The sequence below is a fragment of the Gossypium raimondii genome, chromosome 5 (genome assembly GCF_025698545.1).
Source record: "Gossypium raimondii isolate GPD5lz chromosome 5, ASM2569854v1, whole genome shotgun sequence".
NCBI lineage: Eukaryota > Viridiplantae > Streptophyta > Magnoliopsida > Malvales > Malvaceae > Gossypium > Gossypium raimondii.
In genome coordinates, this window is record NC_068569.1 from 18834164 (window position 1) to 18856850 (window position 22687).

Here is a 22687-nt window from a genome sequence, read left to right on the forward strand (position 1 = left end):
TGTAATTACAACTTTCTTTTGGATTTTACAAGTTCCTACTATCTTGATGAAGCTACAGGATGGGGTTTGGAAGTATCTCGAGCTTAAGAAACAACTCGCAGAAGCCAAGTCTAATGGCATCACCGTTTAGGCCTTGGTTGTAATAAATCCAGCAACCCAACAGATGTATCAATGAAATGCTTTGAAAAGTATATTATAAATGAAAAGGTTCATGCAATTTCATTTTTCTATTATTTCATTTACTGAATGTGAATGAGCTTATACAAAGTTTGGAATTTTGACACGAATATAAACTCTTTTACTGCTCTGTGGTATTATGGAGAGTGTGGAAAAGGGAGGTTACATGGAGGTTCTTGGGTTTGGTGTTTGATGTGAGGAGCATATATACAAATCAAGATCTCGTGAATGTGTGTTCTAACATCACCGGTCAAATTCTTGCTAGTCTTGTAATGAGTCCACCTAAGGTTATATCTTTTGCCATTTAAAGCCGCTTATCTGTTTGTATTCAAATGACATTGGATGTATGACATAGGACTAAATAGATTTTGAGCTTTGACAAGTCATTATAAGCATTGTTTCTTATAGAAGAAACACATTATTGGAGAAAGCTTTTGAATCTCCCAACTATTGGATTTGGGTTTCTTTTGACAATTTGTTTATTGTGCTTTTGTTTAGATGATGAGAAAGGAAAGTCAAGAATTATATTTACTCGTTAAGTTAAATGAAGATATTTGTAATTTAAAAAATAAAATTCAATATAAATTTAAAATAAGAGTTTAACTAAAAATAAGAGTTAGTGGCAAAAACTAATAAAATTTAAATTTTAGTGGTAAAATTCAATAACATAAAAATTAAGTTACAAATTTACTCATATTTTTTAAAAATAACGGCAAATATAAATAAAAATAAAGTACAGTGACAAATTTCAATATTTATCTATAGTATGATGATAATTTAGACTTTAATATTTTTAAGAAAACAATATTTGAATTTTTAGAATGGTACGGTAAAAAAATTTAAAACATAATTATTGTGCCACTATTTTAAAATTTTTACCAAACACAATTTTAACATTTTTAGATAATTTGGTAAGAAATTAACTGTATTCCAATTATTAAATAATATGGTAATTTAAAATAATTTTAGTACAAGATCATATATATCTAATATAATTAATCGTCATTAATTTGAATTTATATTAAATAAGTAATTGAAAATATATATTTTATTAAATTATATTTAATAATAATTATGTTAAATTATATTTCATAGTATTATATATTATGATTTTAGAAAATTCATATAAGAATATTTAATATTAAGAATTTTATTAAATTATATATTTTAATTAAAATATATTTAATAGTAATTATGTTAATTTATATTTTACAGTATCATATATTATGATTTCAAGAAATTAATATAAGAATATTAATTATTAAGAATTTTATTAAATTATATATTTTAATTAAAATATATTTAATAAAAAATATGTTTAAATATGATTAAATTATTTATTATTGATAATAATAATCTTATTATAATTTAAATAACAATAACAATAATCATTTACCAAAACAAATTTATGCTAAGGGTATTCTAGTCATTTTAGTTTTTTTCCATTATGCTATTACACCTCTATTACATTCAACCAAACACAAGATTACTATTACGCCTCTATTCCATTACATTCAACCAAACAGTTGATTTGCTATTACACCTCTAATCCAATACACCTTTAATCCAATACACCTCTAATACAATACAGCGAACCAAACGCACCCTCATTGTTTTATTTTATTTTCTAACTTTTGGTCCTTTATGGTTTCACTCTTTATAAGCTAAGGAACTTGTTCATTTTCTAAAAAAAAAAAAAAGAAGCAAAAAACTAAATACCTTGAAGTAATCTTTATATTTATTCATTATTTTAAAACTTAAATATTATTCAACATAACATTTTCTTTATAAAATTTAAGTAACACTTATTTCACATAAAAAATAAAAAAAAGGATCGTGAACTAAATATAAATAAAAGTTGGTACGATGCTCTTTCATGGACACATGGCACATGCCTTAATTCCTAGGGACATATCTATTCATCAAATAACTTATTTATTTGTTTTGCAGGCCGTTTTCGTGTTAAAAAAAAAATTAAAAATTTCAGGACCCCTCTCCTTTTGCATTCATCAGCCTAAATTTTATTAGGAATCAAATGTATGGCATATTTATATTTATATTTATATAAATAAAGTATTCAATTATAATTTTAATTTATATAATAAAAAATATTTGTAACTCATTTTATAATTTATTGACCAACACAAACAAATTTTGAATTTATCAAAGATATTTTCTTTATGAGAAGAAAGATCTAAAAGAATAAAGCACTAAACCATCCAACTTAAATCGTACAATTTTTTTCATCAATTCATTCTCGAATTAATTTATTCTTTAATATATTATTTATTGTAAAGGAATTCAACCAAATGAATTTTTTTATTTTATTAGTTTCGATAAATGATGTTATTACCTATTCAAAATGAATATTAAAAGTATTTGATTTTTACGTGTATTAATGAAGGTGTCAAAGGTAGACCAAAATACAGAGGTGGTACTAAAAGATAGGGCACATGGGTCTTGTTTGGTGGAGGAAAATGCATGCACCAATGTCATATGTACAAAATAAGGGAGTGAGATTAAAAATTACTGTTTCAATCTTATAGCTGTCAATGCCATTCGGCCATGGTGGTCACTAAATGGCCCCCTTTCTCAACCACCTCCGGTCCACCTTAACCTCCTTTCTCTGTCTATGGTATTTAAAAGGGAAAAAAAATCTGTAGTTGTATATCTTTGCATAAAAAATTGCAAATTTAATGGAGCGAGTGCATGAATGATTAAGATATTCTTAATGTAAATGTAAAATTTTAACAGTAAAAACTTGTTGTTTTGATATTTCTTCCATCGTAAAGAAAAAAAATTTCCCGTTTCTATTCTGACTACTAAAATGGGTTGGACCTACGGGAGTTGGCATATGGGTAAAGCCAATTCTCTATTTGGGCTTAAAACCAAGTACTACTAACATTATTAGCAGGGCTACCCGTACTGCATGAGAGATTGTGATTTTTCTTAGGGGTGGGGGGTTGAGATCTAAATTTATGTTTGTTATTGAATCAGTAGATCTGATTCAATTTAAATTCTCATTTAAATAAAAAAATGTTGATACACAATGTAAAAGCCCAATTTCTGCCCAAGCCCAGATACAAAAATAATAGTTCATTTTACATAAAAAAAAACCCAATTTTGCCAGCCCAAATAAAACACCCAACGGGCCCAAAATAAAAAAAACCTAGCCCAAATGACTTTAACAAGTTTCGGCAGAAGGGAGCAAACCCTAAGCCCAGCGCCGCATGCCCAGGCTCCAGCAATGCGCGCTGCCCACCTCCTCGCACGCCACCGCCAAGGCTCGCCAACCACCGGGTCGTCCACGCGTCGACACTGCAAAAATTAAATACAATGGCAAAAAGAAGGCACGCGGTAGTTAATGACAAGAAAGAAGAAGAAAGTGTTTTTTTTAATTCGGCTATAAAAGCTCGAATCTAATCGTTGTATTTTTTTTACGAACGCTCATTAGAAAAAATCAAAAAATAAAACAGAGATTTGAAAAGGTTGAAATCTGATAGCCTTTGTTGTGTGTTTTTTTTTTCCTTTTATTTTTGTTTCTTTTATTATTTATTTATTCATTTTTACAAATCAGTTTTAACAAACAAAATAGAATAAGAAGAGAAGAGAAAGAAATACCTGGAGCGCCTTTGGCCGTGTCGTCGGAAGCCTTTCCATCGCCGAAATCGGCTCTAACGGCGGGGCCGAAAGGTTCTTTCTCTCGGCGTTCAAGCCAAACAAGCTTGGCCTCTGAACGGGACTTGAAACGGGCCAGAAATTCCCCTTTGCGCAACGCCGGCCACCGGCCACGGCGGCGCTGCGGGGTGACCATGGCCGGATCTTGGCCCGGAGAGGGGAGGGATCTGAGGGAAAAGAAGAACTCTAAAGTTTCTTTTTTTTCTTTTGCATTGACAAAATGAAATTTTCAGAAAAAAATTGTTTAAATAGCATGGGGTAAACGGCACCGTTTTGCGCAAATTACACTGACGTCGAAACGACGTCGTTTCATCGACATAACCCGAGTGCCGACCCGACCCATCCTCAGGATCCGCGTGTTTGCGGTGAAGGGACTAATTGCGTGCGGAGTCCTTCCGATCTTGGGCTGTGGTGCAATCTGATCCTTTTTCATTTATTTTGAAATTGGGCCGCGAATTTTGCCTCTGTTTCAATTCGGTCCTTGGGCCATGTGTAGTCCGTCTGTCAAAACGCTGCGTTTCTGGACTGGGGGATTATTTCTTGCAGGTCCCTCGCGCTTCGAGCGCATTTCAATTCTGCCCCTTTGCGTTTTTTTTTATTTTTGTGATTTTGACCTTGAAACTTCAGCCCGATTGCGATTTGATCCTCAGCCTATTAAATCTTGAATATTTTTTTATTTTATTTTGTTTTATATTTCTTTTAGCAAAAATCAGTTATCTAATGTTTCCTTTAAGGTTATTTGTTTATTTATTTTCTGGTTTTGGTCGAAATTACATTAGCTTCATTTTTATTTGTTTAGTTATGGTTTTTTATTTTATTTTGGGTTGGTTTATTTTATTTTTATTCATCATTGCAATTTTATTTATTTGTTATTATCAAAATACTTTTCAAATTTCCTTTGTATTACGTTTATTTGTTATTATTGTTATCTTTATTTTGTTGCTCACATAACTATTATCCATGCGTGTTGATGTTACACTTTTAAATATTAACTATTTAATTTTATGCACATTATGCCATGGTTGTTTAAGATGCATGTTGTATAGCCACGTATGATCCCTTTTGCGCGTCAAACGTTTCTATTGAAAACATAATGAATTAAATGTTTTCATTTCACTACTATTTCACTCAAATTCGTAACCAATTTCAAAAATAAGGCAATATTTTGTATTTTAGAAATTCGAGAAATTGTACCCTAACTTACTGGGTCTCGATTTTCTCGTTAAACCTAAATAGCAAAATATCTTTTAAATTTCCAAACACATAAAATTTTGAAAATAAAGGCAATATTCTAATTTAGAAAATTCGAGAAATCGTGCCCTAACTTACTGGGCTTCGATTTTTCTCGTTAATTCTAAGTAACCGAATATCCTTTTAAGATTAAAATAAATGAGGTTTAAACAACGAAAAATATATGCAAGCTTACTCTCAAAATACGAGGTGTTGTGTCCTAACTTACTGAATGTGACATCTTGTTACTTCGAGATAAGAAGGCATTTTTCCATTTTGATTTATCCAAGTAATTTTTTTTAATGCAATATAAAGAATGATCGTATTTTTAAATTCTTTTCGAGTTTTTACTTTTCGACATCAAGACATTAAGTAATCAACTAGGTACCAATTTTGGGCGTATCGAGGGTGCTAACCCTTCCTCGTGCGTAATCGACTCCCGAACCCGTTTTTCTGAATTTCGCAGACCAAAATGGTTGTTTTAATAAAAATTAAATCGTTTATTAAAAACAACCACTTTTCGAGGTGACCCGATCACACCTCATCAAAAAAAGGATTGGTGGCGACTCCCGTTTTCATTCTCTTTTTCAAAATCCAAGTCGACCCCGTTTTTCATCAAAAAAATGGTGTCAACACACAATATCATCAGAAGTGAATAAGGAGAGGTTGGTGATGAGAAGGGTCAGTTCACCCATTCTAGGGTCAAGAGCCAGATAAGTAAAGGGACTCAAGATGAATGCTTAGTTTATTAGAATTTTTGGAGAGGAGCCCCCCTACGGTTTTGATACCTTTGGGCATTTATGGGAGAGTGAGAGTTAATATCCAATTATTCCTTTCGATGGGCTCGAGGTGGCCCAACGAAGGGACCAATTGGGTCCAAGTTGTAGTATAACAATAATGTCCCCCCAGTCAAAAGGTAGGTTATAAAGTGACATTCTCTCGAGACCATTTGCAAGTTCGCCCCGCGAGTCGTAGTTGTTGCAAATAAAATAACGAGACAGAGGGTACAATCATAGGCTTGATGACCCGGGAATATACGATGTCTTGTGGGGCAATGAAATTCATGCACATCCTTTTTAATAATGTGTTTGCGGATGATATTACTATTCATAGTTGACTTATATAAATTTTGCTTTGTGATTTAGTGGGTGGTATGTCTATTGGCTCGACAATCCAAATATGTATAACTGTAATACCCCTTGTCTGATCTGATCGCCAGGTTCAAGCTACAGGATGCTGCATTCGTTGCTGGAGCAATTACCGTCAAATACATTGTAAATAAATCATTCAAACATTCAATCATATCATAAACACGTTCACATTATGATACACCATTAAATTCGAGCTTTAATAGAGCTTACAAAAGCTCTTTTGTTGACCCAAGCATGAAATAGGGTCAAATTGTAAAATTTTAAAAATTCAAGATCGATGTCGTGACATCACCTCCTCCACGTCATGACGTTGCCAAATAATTTGTCACGTCGTAACCTCAAGCCCCCCGTGTCACAACGTGACTCACTGCCGGCCATTGTTGTGACAAAAAATGTTACTTGTTAGGACGTGGCCTTTGTATTTGATAAAAAATAAATCATTTGGTACATATTTCAAAACTCTCAACTAAACCTATTAAAGACCATTCCATTTGATAAAAATGTTACTTGTCGGGGCGAAGAATGTTGTTTCGATTATTGATTTGATCGTACTTTGTAATGATTAATTATGATAAAATATACGAATCATTAATATTATAATTATAATTTCAAAAACATATAATTAATATAAATGCTTTTAATATTTTAATCAATAACACAAAATTTGAAGTTAGATTGGAAGGCAATGAAAATAAATTTTATTGTAACACTCCTAATCCACATCCGTTGCCAGAATAGGGTTACAGAGTATTACTGATCAAACAAACATAATTTCAAGCATTTCATATCATATAATATTAAAGACAAAACTAATCAAACCCATACATATTGTCCTTTATTCGAGCCCTCGAGGCCCAAATTACGTATTAGAAACAAGTTGGGACTAATTCGGAAACTCAGAAATTTTTTTGAAAATAATACAAATTTTTAAAGCTGCAGGGTTCATACGACCATGTGGCCAGAATGTACCTTAAATAACAAGTTTACCATTCCCTACAAGCTTGGACATTAAGCAATTCAAAAACCATTCGTTTAACTTATTCAAAACACAATTAAACATATCCAAAATGTGTCAAAACAATCATCCTAGGTGCCAACCAATGCACCCTCAGAGGTACCACAATTATATCATCAAAACATATAAATAAAACATCATTCAAATCCAATTTGTAAACATGTCAATTTCAATTTATTTTACCTATTTCATGTTCATTTAAACATTAACTTAAATATGTCATATTATGACCTCAAACATAAACACATATTTATATGTATATAACCATCTAATATTAACTTATAATCTTATTTACAATCAATCCACAAAATGATTAATATTTAGACACCCTAGGTACATGTCGGCACAAAAGGAAAAAACATTACCACATTTGAGTTCAGGACCGTTGTTGGATGCTAATTCGACGATCAAAATTTAGTACCTAACCTGCGCACAGAGAACAAAACCGTACGCTGAGTAAAACTCAGTGGTATTTCTATAATCCGAATATTTAAAAATAAAATAATATAAAATGTAAAATAAGATGCTAAGCACAATTGAACATTTTAAACCATACAATACTCAGTTTTCATCACTTGCTATAAAAATAGCTTTTCACAATTTAACTCACATTTCATTTATGCAATTGCTTTATCTATACCATATTCAATTCACTATTTCACTTCCATTTCAATATAAATTATAAAACTTATTTATTCATTTACCCTTATTAACACGACTCGGACTCGGACGGATACACGGATCCAACTAAAGCACACCAGTTTGGCACCTAATGCCTCATCGGATAATTCGAAGTAATAATTTGACACCCAATGTCTCATCGGCTAAATCGAAATAAATTGAAACCCAATGCCTCATCGAATATATCCGAAGTAATAATTTGACACCCAATGTCTCATCGACTCGAAGTCGAAGAAATCCCTGAACTCTTCCAATCCTATTGTATGCCATCTATATCCGACTCAGCCCGATACAGTTAAGAGGGTTTCAATTCACTTTTCAAATACAACCAATATTCAATTCAATTAAAATAATCAATATATGTTCAATATATATATACCAATTCAATCAATATAAACATGGGTGTTCAATCGGTTAACTGACCTGAAATAACATTAACCGAATTAACCGACCTTTCAAAATTTTTAACCGTTAACCGAACCGAAATTTTTTCGGTTAATTCGGTTGGTTAACCGAATTAACCGAAAATTATATGTTTTTTATTTTTGGTTAAAAATTAACTGAATTAACCGAGTTACCCTAATTAATCGAATTACCCGAATTAACTGAATTACCCAAATTAACCGAATTGAATCACTACATAATTAAAAACATTACATAAGTCTTGAAATTAACACATAATTAAAATGTAAGTCTTTAATATTCTCCATTTGTATCCATTTCTTCTCTCCAAAAGATCTCCATTTGCATTAAACCTACAAAAAAAAAACATGTGCCTATTTATATATTTTTTTTAATTTTTAAATTATTTATTAAATTATTTGTGATTTTTATGATTGAGTTGGACTGGGTAATTGGGTTAGGTTAGATACTTGGGTTTGGATTAGGTTTAGGTGAATAGTGGGCTTATTTATATATTATAATTTTATTTATTAATTTTTTCAGTTAAACCGAAAAAATTCGGTTAACCGACTGGTTTCGAACCGAATTAACCGTTAACCGAAAAATTAAAAAATAATTAACCGACCCCCGACCGAAAAAATTCAATTAACCGACCGATTAACCGAATTCAGTAGGTTAACCGAATTTTTTCAGTTTTACTCGAATTTTGCACACCCCTAAATATAAATTCAATAAATTCATCACATACTAAATCAATCCATTTCAATTGCAAAACACAATAATTCTCACCTCAACACTTACCATATACATTAAATTGAATTATAACAATTAACAAGTAAATTCAGATTATAGAAATACAAACCAAAAATTTCGAGCTATTCCTTGTCGACTTTATCTTTTCCCTTCTTAGTCGAGGGTACCAGTACGATGTTAATTATGGAATTAAAACAATTAAAATTCATCAACACAACACAATTCAATTTCATATTTAACATTTTAAATTTTACTCAATATTTACCTAAATTCCAATTTAATCCCTAAACCGAGACTAATTTTATTTCTTCACAATCAATCCTATATTTTCACACAAATTTCACTTTAAACTAAATTTATCTCCTAATTTCACTTAAATCCGTAAATTTCAAATTTTCACAATTTAGTCTCTATTACTCAAAATTTATAATTTATTCTACAATTCAATCCTTTTTAATTTCTAACTTAAAATCTATCAATTTAATCCCTAATACTAAACTTATTCAACATAAACAACATCTATAAACTCAATAAATTCTAAAATTTTGACATGGGTCGGGTAGTATTTAATACCGAGATTTCAAAATATAAAAATTACAAAAAAAGAACTAAATTGACTACCAATTGAACTTTGAACGTTGAAACCCTAATTTCTCCTTTCTTTTCTCCCTATTTCGTTTCCATCCTGTTTCTTTCTATTTCTTTTTGTTTCTTTATTTATTCTTATTATATATTATAATATGTATAATATATATACTTAAACATTAAGAATATATATAATAATATATATAATAAACTTATAAATATCTATCTTATGCGGCCTGAATTAATGCCAATGGCATAATTGCTTCTTTAGTTCCTTTTATTTCACTTTAATCTATAATACAATTTTCACTCTTTATGCAATTTAGTCCTTTTATTTAATTACTCTTAATTCATGCAAATTCACTTAACCAAAACCTAATTAACTACACAACTAACTTCATAAATATTTTTAATAAATATTTACGAGTTTAATTTTCGGTAACGAAATCTCAAAAATACACTTTTCGACATCCATAACTATTGAGTCATTACATTTATTCCTAAGTCCGGCACTGAATAATATGTAACCGTATATGAAGAATGATGATAAAGTGTAAAGCAGGACAGCAGCTAATTTGCAGCTTCGATAGTATTAAACGGTAACACATTAAATCACAAAAGAGGAGGCGTTAATTTGTTGGTGTGGTTGTAAATAATGAGTGAATTGCTATTGCTTACGGAAGTGGAGAAATTAATGAAATTATTATTATAAAAAAGAGAGAGAGAAAGCATTTATCACTAAATTGGAAAGTCGTCATTGAAGATGTAAAGGTTTCATCTTTCATTAAGAAAAAACAATAAATTTTGTTATATAATTTCTCCATTTCTATTTTTATCTATTACGTCTTTCAATCCTGTAAACAGAAGAAAAGAGACATTTAAATGCGCTCATCTGTTATAATCTCTTTATTTTTAAAGTAGAGCCCTTTCATATTTTGATGATAATTTTTGTATCTATTATACTTGTCAAAGCCTTCTGGAATGTTATCAGGCTATAAGGAATGCCCACATGACTTATCTAAAATGGCTTTCGTAGCTTGAGTGCAACCCGTTTCGACAATAATATTAGCCCAATTAGTATCCCACACCAGAAGGAATCTATCATAAATCGCTCAAATTAAGCTCAACTTATTCTACGCTACATCTGCCAATATTTCGATTATTTTACAAGTGAATTAAAAAAAAAGTGTTCTTATTGATATTTCAAAAATTATTAATATTTGTTAAATATTTTAATTAGCACATATCTTTTTTTTTTAATTCTTATCTTTTACTCTATCTTAAATTGGATAGATTTAATTGATGTTGTAGCAAATAATTTTCTTTAAAAGATTAAACTAATAATAGTATATATATTAATAATACATAAGAAAAATGTTATCGGTAGTGATTCAATATCTCAGTGGTTAAAAGAAAACATGGGCAATCTTTAAAAAAAAATTTATTTTTCATTTAAAGATGAAAAAGAATTAAATTATATATTTTAATTTAGATTTTGAATTAATATGGATGATTTTTGGATATTGATGTTTTGCAACAAAAGAGGGAAAAATAGGAAAAAACCTTGATTAAAATGGATATTCCAGATTTAAATCTTATAATGTATAAATACTATATAGTTTAAGGTTGAATCTATTATAATTTTTAGAACAATTAAATATTATATTTTAGTTATAATTATTGCAGACCTACATATAGTCCACTCCCTATATAATGGCTTTGAACAGATGATATAGTATGTTGATGGAGTGATATATAACCGTACTACTTAGGATTAAAGAAATTAAGGGGATTATTTAATTATAAAATGCATTTTGCATGCAGGACGGGAGGATATAGTTTTCATTTCTATAGAGTAGTTAGAGAAGTTTGATTTCTTTTCTAGCAAGGGATTGACTGTGTCCCTCCCTTCAACTAAACCAATCCAATATACTTCACAAAGTCTTGGTAATTAAAAGCTAATATCTCACACTTGTCATGTCTCTATCCATTCCAATGGAGTGCTCCTCCTCATGAAAATATGGATTAAAGATATTAAAGCTCAAAATGACTACATGAATCTCGAATTCATAAAAAGCTATGTGCTCTTGATTAAGTTTACTATTTGTGAAAGTCAATACAGAAAAAGGAGGAGGATAAAACACAATCTGGGTTAGGTTTCTTTTCTTCTCATCCTTCATATATTGTCCATATTTAAAAGAGAGCAAAATATTATCACCACCTAATCCTACCCCCAAACATTAAATATACTATTCAAAGTTTCTTATGTCACTGCAATTAATTATAAATTAAGAATTGGAAATGATTTATTTAATTATTTATTTCTGGTTTTAGTCCATGAGAAGGAGACGGTCGTAGATATATAGTTGGTGGTGACAACAATCCATAGATGGCTACGAGTGGCAACGTCAAGAAAGGGATGCTTTATTTTCTTGCAAATAATGCAATCATATGGCGTTATATGATTAGTACATCATAGTGGTAGGTGTGTCGACTGAAGGCTAGGCTAAGTATATGCTAATTAATTGTATAGGACTGATTTTTATAACTAAGTGATTACACTTGCCCTCTTTCAATTACTGCTCTCGGACTATTCCGGTGCTAAATCTAATAATATTCAATCAAGATCTAAAACCAGGGATTCCTTGCTCATTCAAAATTTACATAGTGCAGCTAAGGATTATTGAGAAAATGTTATGACTTATGAGAAAAGGCTCAAAATTTTATGCAAGTTACTGGTCTTTGAAAGTGTTGTGTATTGACATAAACACTTTAAAGTTTATAATGATTCCTCAAGAGAAACTATGTATCTTTGTAGTACTTAAATTTATCAGAAATATTTCCAAATTAATATCTCACCTATCATGTGTTTTAGATTTTATTTCCTTTTCGATAATGGGTGTATGTGTGTGTATTATATACACAACCATATATAGCAACTATAAAAGGTGGTTTATTGATTTTCTAAGCTAACTTTACCTATGGCAATAGAGCCATAGAGCTAGAAATGAATTGGTGTTCATGGACAAGAATCACAACCTGAAATCAATCATTAAACAAAAAAGCTGTTTATAGTAGGATGAAAATGTTTGAACCAAATTATTATCTCAAAATTATGCATACACATATAAGCTGTATATATAAATAAATATACATAGATGTTTGGGGGTGATACAGGGTAATCATGCATGCATGTAAAGTACGAGATGGATGCCATAGCTATCTACGGTAACAGAAAATTAACAATGGGAAATACAAACTCCAACAACACTGTCTAAGAAATCTCATGCATGATAGAGTCGTCGAAATAGAGTTCAGGCCAGTAAGGAGAGGCGGCGCCATTATTGTTGCTAGAATTACTGCTCACATCTCCTGGATTGCTTAGTGATGTCTCGGTGGCTGTTGGAGGAATGGTAGGGGATGGAAGAAGCCATGACGATGAGTTATCGATTTGGTTATCTCCTTGGCTGAGCATTGTAAAGCTGGAACAGTTCCCCATCTCAGTGTTTTCATTATTCAACGATGTTTGGAAACTGAAAGGGACTTGTGGGTCTAGTAAGTGAGGTAACAGAGTGGGATGGTGGAGTTGTTGAGAAGAAGCATTTCCCACAGAAAATTGGGATGAATTTGGAATAACTGGGTTTTCTTTGACATGGGCTGGAACTGGTGAACTTAATAAGTTGAGAGCTTCCATGTCTGCAATGCCATTTGGTGAAGATAACGAGTCGTCGTTGGTCGTCGTTGAAGCAGCAGAGTGGAGGAGTAATTGCATGTATTGAAGCTTAGCCAAGTGAGCAGCTTCTGCCTGTAATATTAAAGCTTGGTCATCGAATAGATGAGGACTGTTTTCCAGGAGGTCTTTAAGGTTAGCAAGGGCTATGAGCTGAGGCAAGCTAGCAAAGATGTCAGTTCTGGGCTGATGGGTCATTGGATCAATGCCCATTTGAATCAGCTTTTTCTTTAAATGGGTATTCCAGAAGTTCTTGATTTCGTTATCAGTGCGCCCTGGTAGATGTGTTGCAATGGCTGACCACCTTAAAAACGTAGAAAAAGAAAAAGAAGTGGCTTTTAATTCTTAAGTTATGGAGTAAAATCAATAAACAAAAAAAATTGATTTGCAGTAAAATTACTTGTTTCCAAGTACGGAATGCAAATGCAGGATTGTTTGTTCTTCATCTTGAGAAAATTTACCCCTCTTGATATCAGGCCTCAAGTAATTCGTCCACCTTAGCCTACAGCTTTTGCCACATCTGTTCAGACCTGAAACCATGAAAATTGTTGTTGTTTTAAACTTACTAAAAAGGAGGATGAAGATGGGAAGAAAGTTGGAAATAAATGAAACCTGCAAGCCTAGGGAGAGCTCTCCAACTGCCATGGCCATGTCGTTTAATGTAGTGAACCAGCTTTTGGTCTTCTTCGGGAGTCCAAGGTCCTTTCTTGAGGCCATTCTCGTCACAGCATGCAGATCTCCCCATTAATGTTAATTGCTTCGCCTTCCTCACCACCAAAACTCTACTCACCCATGCTTTTATTTATACACACTCTTCCCTCACCGCCTTATTTGTCAATTAGCTACTTAGTATTTAACAAAATGTTTATTTTTTACATTCAAAGTTAGGAAAGTGAAGGGTTTTACTTTTACCGTACCTTGAACTTGGATAACATTATTTATTCAATTTGTATTTGATGTATTATTATTGTTTAAATCTATATCAAGTTAGTCAATCTCACGGTCATGTATATTATTAATAAACTTTGAAAATACTCTACCATCAAAGCTAAGTACGGATTATTATGTTCTTTTAATAAATTATGTTACATAATTTCTTATCGGTGTGTATAGAACTCCAAATAAGATAAAGAATAGATTCAGATTATAACATTGGTAATATGATATTAGATGAAGGAATAATAGGGAAAACCAGAGAGTTATCTGGATGAAAATTCTAAATCACAATCACATGTTAAATTTAAAGGGAGAATATTGGTTCAAACTTGTTGGGAGAAACAACCGCAAACTCGAATGTGGATTATAAAACGGACATGCAAAGTACTAAAATTTTTTTCAATATTTATTTAATTACTTTCATGTTGTCCATACACCAATGATGCATCAAACAAATGTGACTCAAACCCAGGTCACACTTGAGACGGTGAACACGCTTGACCATCAGGCCATCACATGGTGTTCCAAATTTAACAATTTATATTTGCTAATTTATTATATATAAATTGTCGAGCTATTAATTTACAGTGTTATCCAATCAGCGTAATTTCTTGATTTTTCGAAAGTAATTAAAGCAGGAGAATTAATTTTTAAAATTTCATAAAATAAAAAGATTAAAATTGATAATTACCATAATTGGAAGCAAAATTATCCGTGGAGTTTTTTAGGTTTCGTAAACGAGTTTGGGTGTAAAAAGTTAAAAATTAAGTACATAAATATGAGCTTGTAATAATTACCTTCCTTCCGTTAAAACATTCATCAACTTTCTTGAAGGAAAAAAGAAAGAAAGAAGATTTATTCATTTATTTTGAATGGATTCAACATTATTACGATATGAAACTAATTTTCTTTTGGCATGCTCTGAGACTCGAAAACAAATTTAGATCATCCATTAATTTCAGTAATAAGCTCTTTCTAATTTGTCAATGTCAGTTGCCGACAGCCAAAAAGTGAGAGAGAGGCCATCCTTTTTTATCTTTTTGGCCATAGCTTTGTCATTTCTTTCTACACAAATCTTACACGGTAAAACATAAACCCCTAAGACTATACTATATTTGCTTTCCCTAGTTATATATTTTTTAAAAATAAACCACCCCAAATCTCCCATTTTCTATATTTCTCCATCAAATTAGTTAGTAAACGTTGAGACTTTTCATGCACAAACAAATGAATAAAATAATACAAAATTGGGTCCTTCAACCAAGGTTCCTTGTCGGGTATTATTTTGATTTGAATAAATAAAGCTGCCATGCTTTAAAACTTTCATCTGTTTTTCTTTCAACTTTTAATATATAAATCGACGTTAAAGTTTTCAAGTGTCAGCTAAACAAACTGATTTGCTTGCTTCACCAGGTTTCCAACCAATGCATCTAAAACCCTGACGGCTGACGGCCCTTGTCCCTAACATAGCCACGTCCCACGAACATCCCACATATCATGCAAAAGATCTGCAGATCCTACTTTCTTTTATGTTTTTTGTTGGCCTCCCTGTAACCCACGACATTTCATTAAAAAACACACCTAGATTGATGGATGGCTTATGGATGAAGCTTGTCTCCATGAATTGAGAAAATATTGGAAACCCATTTTATTAAATAAAGTGATTTTAAGTCCCCTAATGGATAACCTAATTCAGGACTGTGGGATATTGCTTGAAGAAACAGCAAGACATGGGTTCTACGTACAGGTAATTACCCCCCCCCCCCCAATTTTCTCATCATCTTTTGTTTTGTCCCTTGCAATCTGTTGTTCTTAAACAGATTTCAGTATCTTACTATATTCGTATGGCCACCACTGCTCTGTCTCCATACTCCAAATTATTATATTTTCAGAGGAGATGCATATAATAAGTTGCAGTCTTTGTCAGTCCATATGAGACAAGCCAATACTGTCAATTTTGGCCCAACCAGTGCCACCAAACTATTAAGGGATTTTAATTATGTTATGGAGAAGTCATTGAAATTGTATATCATTTGAACCAAGTTGGTCTGTTTTATGCCAAAACGTATACAATCTGTTTGGATTGGACTCCAGCTTGCTGGTATAGACATCAGAAACTGAGCTAGGGTTATAGAGGGGGAGTGGAAGAGATAATCAAACAATTTCACTCAACATCTCTCAAGTTATGGTGAAAGTAGACTTTGTAATATATATACAATAATTATTTGATACATTCATCATGAATTGAAAGAATGATACTCAAATTCCAGGCTGATGATTGGATTTTCTATTCAAGGGAAACCACAGTTGTTTGCTAGTGATCCATCAAATTAACATTTCTGCTTATTTTAATTTACTATGTAATATATTATATATATAATTCTTTTGCCGATAACTAGTTCACAAAATACCATCACGTAGTGGAGGAGTTAGAAAACTTTTTTGGGCGAAATTAAATTGTATATTTTTACAATAATAAAAATATAATTTTATCATTTTAATAGTTATCTTTATAATTTTTAAAAGGTTAAATTATATTTTTATCAGTCTTGGGGGTCAAAATAAAATTTTACCATTACTAATTTAAAATTTTATAAATTATAAAGAGCTTACATTAAAAATTTACCATTTGGGGGGCTCAATTGCGCTACGCCACCAACAAGAACCATGAACCCTAAACTTGGCCTTTTGGTTCAAGGTTCAAGGTTCAGAGTTTGAGTCCAAAGTTCAAGGTTTCAGGTTTAATATTTGGGGTTTAGGGTTCGAAGTTTAAGATTTAAGATTTAGAGTCCATGTTAAAAATATTATCAAAATTATATATAAATGACATAGAAAAATTACTAAAATCTCATTAAATAATTGGAAAAAGATATAGGATAACGTGACGCCTTTGTTTTATATAATTCTTTCTCATTGCACATATTCAAAGAAAATATATAATGCAAATCGGTATATAAAATAAAATATTATTATTAATCCTAAACGATTTAATTCAGTCTTATTTTAATTTGATAATTTTGATCCTTTACTTTTTCAAAATTTGAAAATTTAATCTTGATAAAAAAGTAATCATTAAATTCAATAAGTGATTTTAAATTCTTATGTGGTAAATATATTATTACATGTATACTGTCATCCCAACTTGTTATTTCTACATAATACTCGTAGAAAGATCATGTCGTTTTAGTTAATGGTTTTAACAATTATCGTTTGATTTAGGATTAAAATTTTAAAATTGAAAAGTATAGGGACTAAAATTGAACAAATCAAAGAAGAGAGACTAAATCCACAATTTAAGCATAGGACGAGACTAATAGAAAAATTTGACCTAACGGATTTAATTATTACTATTTAACTCAAGAACGAAATTTTAAAATTCAAAAAGTATAATAATTAAAATTGATCAAATTAGAGTATAAGAAAGAGATTCAATAGTACAAATACTATTAGTGAAAATTGAGAATTTTTTCATTGTAATACATGAATTGGTAATAATTTAGTAAAAAATTCATCAATGGAATTAGAAATATAGTTTAAAAAAAGTTATGAGATCTGAAAATATTGTACATTAATTTATTTATACTTATAATACTTGTTGACACCATTTTTTTTGTTAAAACAGGGTCGACTAGGATTTTGAAAAAAGAATGAAAACGGGAGTCGCCACCAATCTTTTTTTTGATGAGGTGTGATCGGGTCACCTCGAAAAATGGTTGTTTTTAATAAATGATTTAATTTTTATTAAAAAAACGATTTCGGTCTACGAAATTTAGAAAACGGGTTCGGGAGTCGGTTACGCACGAGGAAGGATTAGCACCTCGATACGCCCAAAATTGGTACCTAGTTGATTTATTAATGTCTTGGTGTCGAAAATTAAAAAAACTCGAAAAGAATTTAAAAATATGATCCCTCCTTATATTGCTATTTTAAAAATGTCTCGAATAAATCAAAATGAAAAATGCCTTCTTATCTCGAATTAACAAGATGTCACATCCAGTAAGTTAGGACACGACACCTCGTACTTTTTTGAGAGTAAGCTTGCCTCTTATTTTGTTGTTTAAACTTCATTTATTTTAATTTTTAAAGGATACTCGGTTATTTAGGATCAACGCGAGAAAAATCGAAGCTTAGTAAGTTAGGGCACGATTTTCTCGAATTTTCTAAATATGGAATATTGCCTTTATTTTCGAAAAATCCTCGTATCGAGAAAACAACGTGTCATATCCAATGCGTTAGGACACAACATATTGAAACTCCGATAATGAGCTTTTATTTATTTATTTATTTAAAGAGGATTCTCGATTATTTAGATTCGATGAAGAAAATTGGAACCCAACACGTTAGGGCTCAATCCTCTCGAAGATCCCAAATACCGAGTATTACTTTTATTTTCGAAATCTTCCTTTTTTACAAATCTGAGTAAAAATGGGTGTAATGGAATAACAATGATGATGATGTAAGTAGAATGATAATACGAGCAATAGCATCAAAGATAAGATAAATAAAAAGGATGAATCAACAACATACAAGAAAACAAGCATATAAGCAAATGAGATTAAAATATTTTAAAATAATTATGAAAACGTAAATAGATATAATTATAAAGAATGTAAGAAGATATATATGTAAGTATACATCAAAGTTTAAAATAATAAAAATATAAGTAAATAATGATAATTTATATATAAAAAATGTCAAAAGTATAATGCGTATATATGTATTTTAAAATTATAAAACCTAAAAAGTATATATGTATTTAAAAGAAATATATATATGTAAATAAAAATTATAAAATATAAAAAATATATAAGTGTGTATATATTCGTGAAAGTAGAAAGATGTATATAGACAAAAATATATGAGTACGTATGTATGTATGTATGTATATATATATATATATATATATAAAAAATAAAAAGGTATATAGATTATAGAATATAAAGAATATATGTATGAGTATGTATACATATAAATTGGGAAAAATATGTACGTGTATTATAAAATGCATGCATGTATTTATATTGACTTAAATCAAGTAATACAAACAATAAGAAAAATATTAGGTAAATAAAATATACACATATATATAACTTAAAATAAATAATAAAGGAACTCCCTTTTCTTTTAAAAAAATTAAATGAACTAAAGGATGAAATTAAAATCAAACCAAAATCCGGGGTCTAAATGTAAATAAAAAGCTCAGGATGAACTTGGATACGCCTAAAGACTGGAGGACTGATCAGGCAATATGCCCCAATCCCAGTGCAGCGTTTCAATGCAAATGACCGCACATGGTCAAAGGACCAGATCAAGCGTAAACAAAATTCGCGGTCCAAATAAAAAAATAGAAAGGTCGATTAGCATCAAGCGCAAGATGGAACGACCAAATGCATAAATTACCCATTAGGGCAAAACATGCGCAGATCTTCATCAAACGGCGCCGTTTAAATGTTTTTATTACTTAAAAAAATTGAAACCCTCATTTGCAACCTCTGTTACAAAAAGAAAAAAATGGGATCCTCTTGACCCCTCCCACTATTCGCCACGGAGCCTTCGCTTGCCCACGGGATCAAAGACCGACGACGAAGAACATAGGCTTTTCAGCCCTTGTTTCATGGCGTGCAGAGTCGGGTTTCCAACCCGAGGGACCAAGGACCATTAGACCCACCTTAAGGCCGATTCACCGACGGCAAAGGAGATCTCCGTCGACGAGCTACGCGGTGGTTCCAGTGCACGCTTCTTTCCCTCTTTTCCTTTTTATTTTCGTAGATAAAAAGAAATAAAATAAAATAAAATAAATAAAAATAAATAGAATAGAATAGAACACTAGATCTGAAACAAAAATGAAATATCACATTGGAATATTTTTATTTCCTTGTGTTCGTAAAAAGAGAGGAAGAAGGCTACAATGGTGAGATTTCACTTTTATAGCCGATCTATATAACTTTTAATTTCTATTTTTTGTCTTTTTGCTATTTGTTTCTTCATTGTTGCGTGTTGCTCATTTTGCGTGTGTCGACGCAGCGTTGCAAAGCGACGGCAGAGGCGTGTGAGTAGTAGGCGTGTCTTTGAAGGCGTGATGAGGTGAGCGCACATGGGTAGTAGGGGCTGCTAGGTTTTTTCTAAAATGTGTTTAGGCTATTGGGCTTATCGGGCCATTAGGGTTTTTTCTGATTTGGGCATATTGGGTCTTTGAACTGTAAATATTTTTATTGTTATTTTTGGGTTTTGGGTCTGGGCAAAATTTGGGCCTTACAGCTGTCCCTCTTTGCTCATTGTCGTGTAACGAGAATGGAGCAAAGACTTCTAAGAATGACCAATTTTGCCCGGTCTCACCGAGTCTTGGCCCCTTGGTGCTCATCTTTTCCAAGTAGCCTTATTCTAGTCCACTGGATCTTATTGCTTTGATCCACTTCACGGCATCTTTAGAGAGATATGTCTTCAATCTACTCTGCTGTAACTTCTTGGGGATGAGGTTTGTAGTTTTAGTCTGCTCCACTGCGACTTCAGGGAGATAAAACTGGATGTGATCTGCTCTATTGCAACTCAACTTCAGAAAGATAAGATCTGTGGTTTTAATCCGCTCCACTGCAACTTCAGGGAGATAGGATTGGTTTCTTTCGTCTGCTCCACTACTGCTTAGGGAGATAAGACTGGATGTGATCTGCTCCACTACTGCTTAGGGAGATAAGATCTGTGGTTTTAGTCCGCTCCACTGCAACTTCAGGGAGATAGGATTGGTTTTTTTTCTGTCTGCTCCACTACGGCTTAGGGAGATAAGACTAGATGCGATCTGCTCTACTACTGCTTAGGGAGATAAGATCTATGGTTTTAATCCGCTCTACTGCAACTTCAGGGAGATAGGATTGTTTTTTTTTTCTGTCTGCTCCACTACTGCTTAGGGAGATAAGACTTGATGTGATCTGCTCCACTACTGCTTAGGGAGATAAGATTTGGTTTCTTTCGTCTGCTCCACTACTGCTTAGGGAGATAAGACTTGATGCGATCTGCTCCACTACTGCTTAGTGAGATAAGATCTGGTTTCTTTCGTCTGCTCCACTACTGCTTAGGGAGATAAGACTAACATCTTTGACCTGCTCCACTACTGCTTAGGGAGATAGGACTGGTGGCTTAAATCTGCTTCACTACTGCTTAGGAAGATGAGATTCGCCGTCTTCGATCTGCTCCACTACTGCTTAGGGAGATAGGATCTAACATCTTTGACCTCCTCCACTACTGCTTAGGGAGATAGGACTGGTGGCTTAAATCTGCTTCACTACTGTTTAGGAAGATGAGATTCGCCGTCTTCGATCTGCTCCACTACTGCTTAGGGAGATAGGATCTAACATCTTTGACCTGCTCCACTACTGCTTAGGGAGATAGGACTGGTGGCTTAAATCTGCTTCACCACTGCTTAGGAAAATAAGATTCGCCATTTTCGATCTGCTCCACTACTGCTTAGGGAGGTAAGATCTACCATCTTCGACCTGCTCCACTGTAACCTTAGGGAGATAAGATCTGAAATTCTTCGGTTTACTCCACTGTAACCTCAGGGAGATAAGACCTGATGCGATCTACTCTACTGTAACTTCAGAGAGATGAGATCCTTTATTCTAATCCGCTCCACTGTAACTTCAGGGAGATAGGATTATTAGCTCCAATCTGCTCCACTATAACCTCAGGGAGATAAGATCTGAAATTCTTCGGTCTACTCCACTGTAACCTCAGGGAGATAAGACTTGCATATTCAACCTGCCCCACTGTAACTTCAGGGAGATAAGGTTTGTGGCTTCGATCTGCTCCTCTGTAATCTCAGGGAGATAAGGTTTGTGGCTTCGATCTGCTCCTCTGTAATCTTAGGGAGATAAGATCTGAAATTCTTCGGTCTACTCCACTGTAACCTCAGGGAGATAAGACTTGCATATTCAACCCGCCTCATCAGAACCCGGGAGATAAGGTTTGTGGCTTCGATCTGCTCCTCTGTAATCTCAGGGAGATAAGATCTGAAATTCTTCGGTCTACTCCACTGTAACCTCAGGGAGATAAGACTTGCATATTCAACCTGCCCCACTGTAACTTCAGGGAGATAAGGCTTTATGCGACCTGCTCTGCTGTAACTTCAGAGAGATAGGATCCTTTATTTTAATCCGCTCCTTATAACTTCAGGGAGATAGGATAGTGTCCTCGATCTGCTCCGCTGTAATCTCAAGGAGATAAGATCTTTGGCGTCAATCTGCTCCACTGTAACCTCAGGGAGATAAGATCTGAAATATTCACTGATATGTTCTCTGGGGAACATGACCTGTATAATGAACCTAATTATGCCTAATGATTAGGATGGCACGATCA

At 32.4% G+C, this 22687-nt stretch overlaps 1 protein-coding gene across 1 annotated transcript; it reads right to left on the reverse strand.

The window, feature by feature from the left end:
• Positions 1-12740: 12740 nt before the first annotated feature.
• Positions 12741-14225, reverse strand: LOC105769936 (transcription factor MYB93). Its single transcript, XM_012590915.2, has 3 exons — positions 14015-14225; positions 13803-13932; positions 12741-13706 (listed from the first exon to the last, which is right to left on the reverse strand). The coding sequence occupies exons 1-3, from the start codon at positions 14145-14147 to the stop codon at positions 12947-12949; spliced, it is 1023 nt and encodes a 340-aa protein (XP_012446369.1). The 5' UTR covers positions 14148-14225; the 3' UTR covers positions 12741-12946.
• Positions 14226-22687: the final 8462 nt, after the last annotated feature.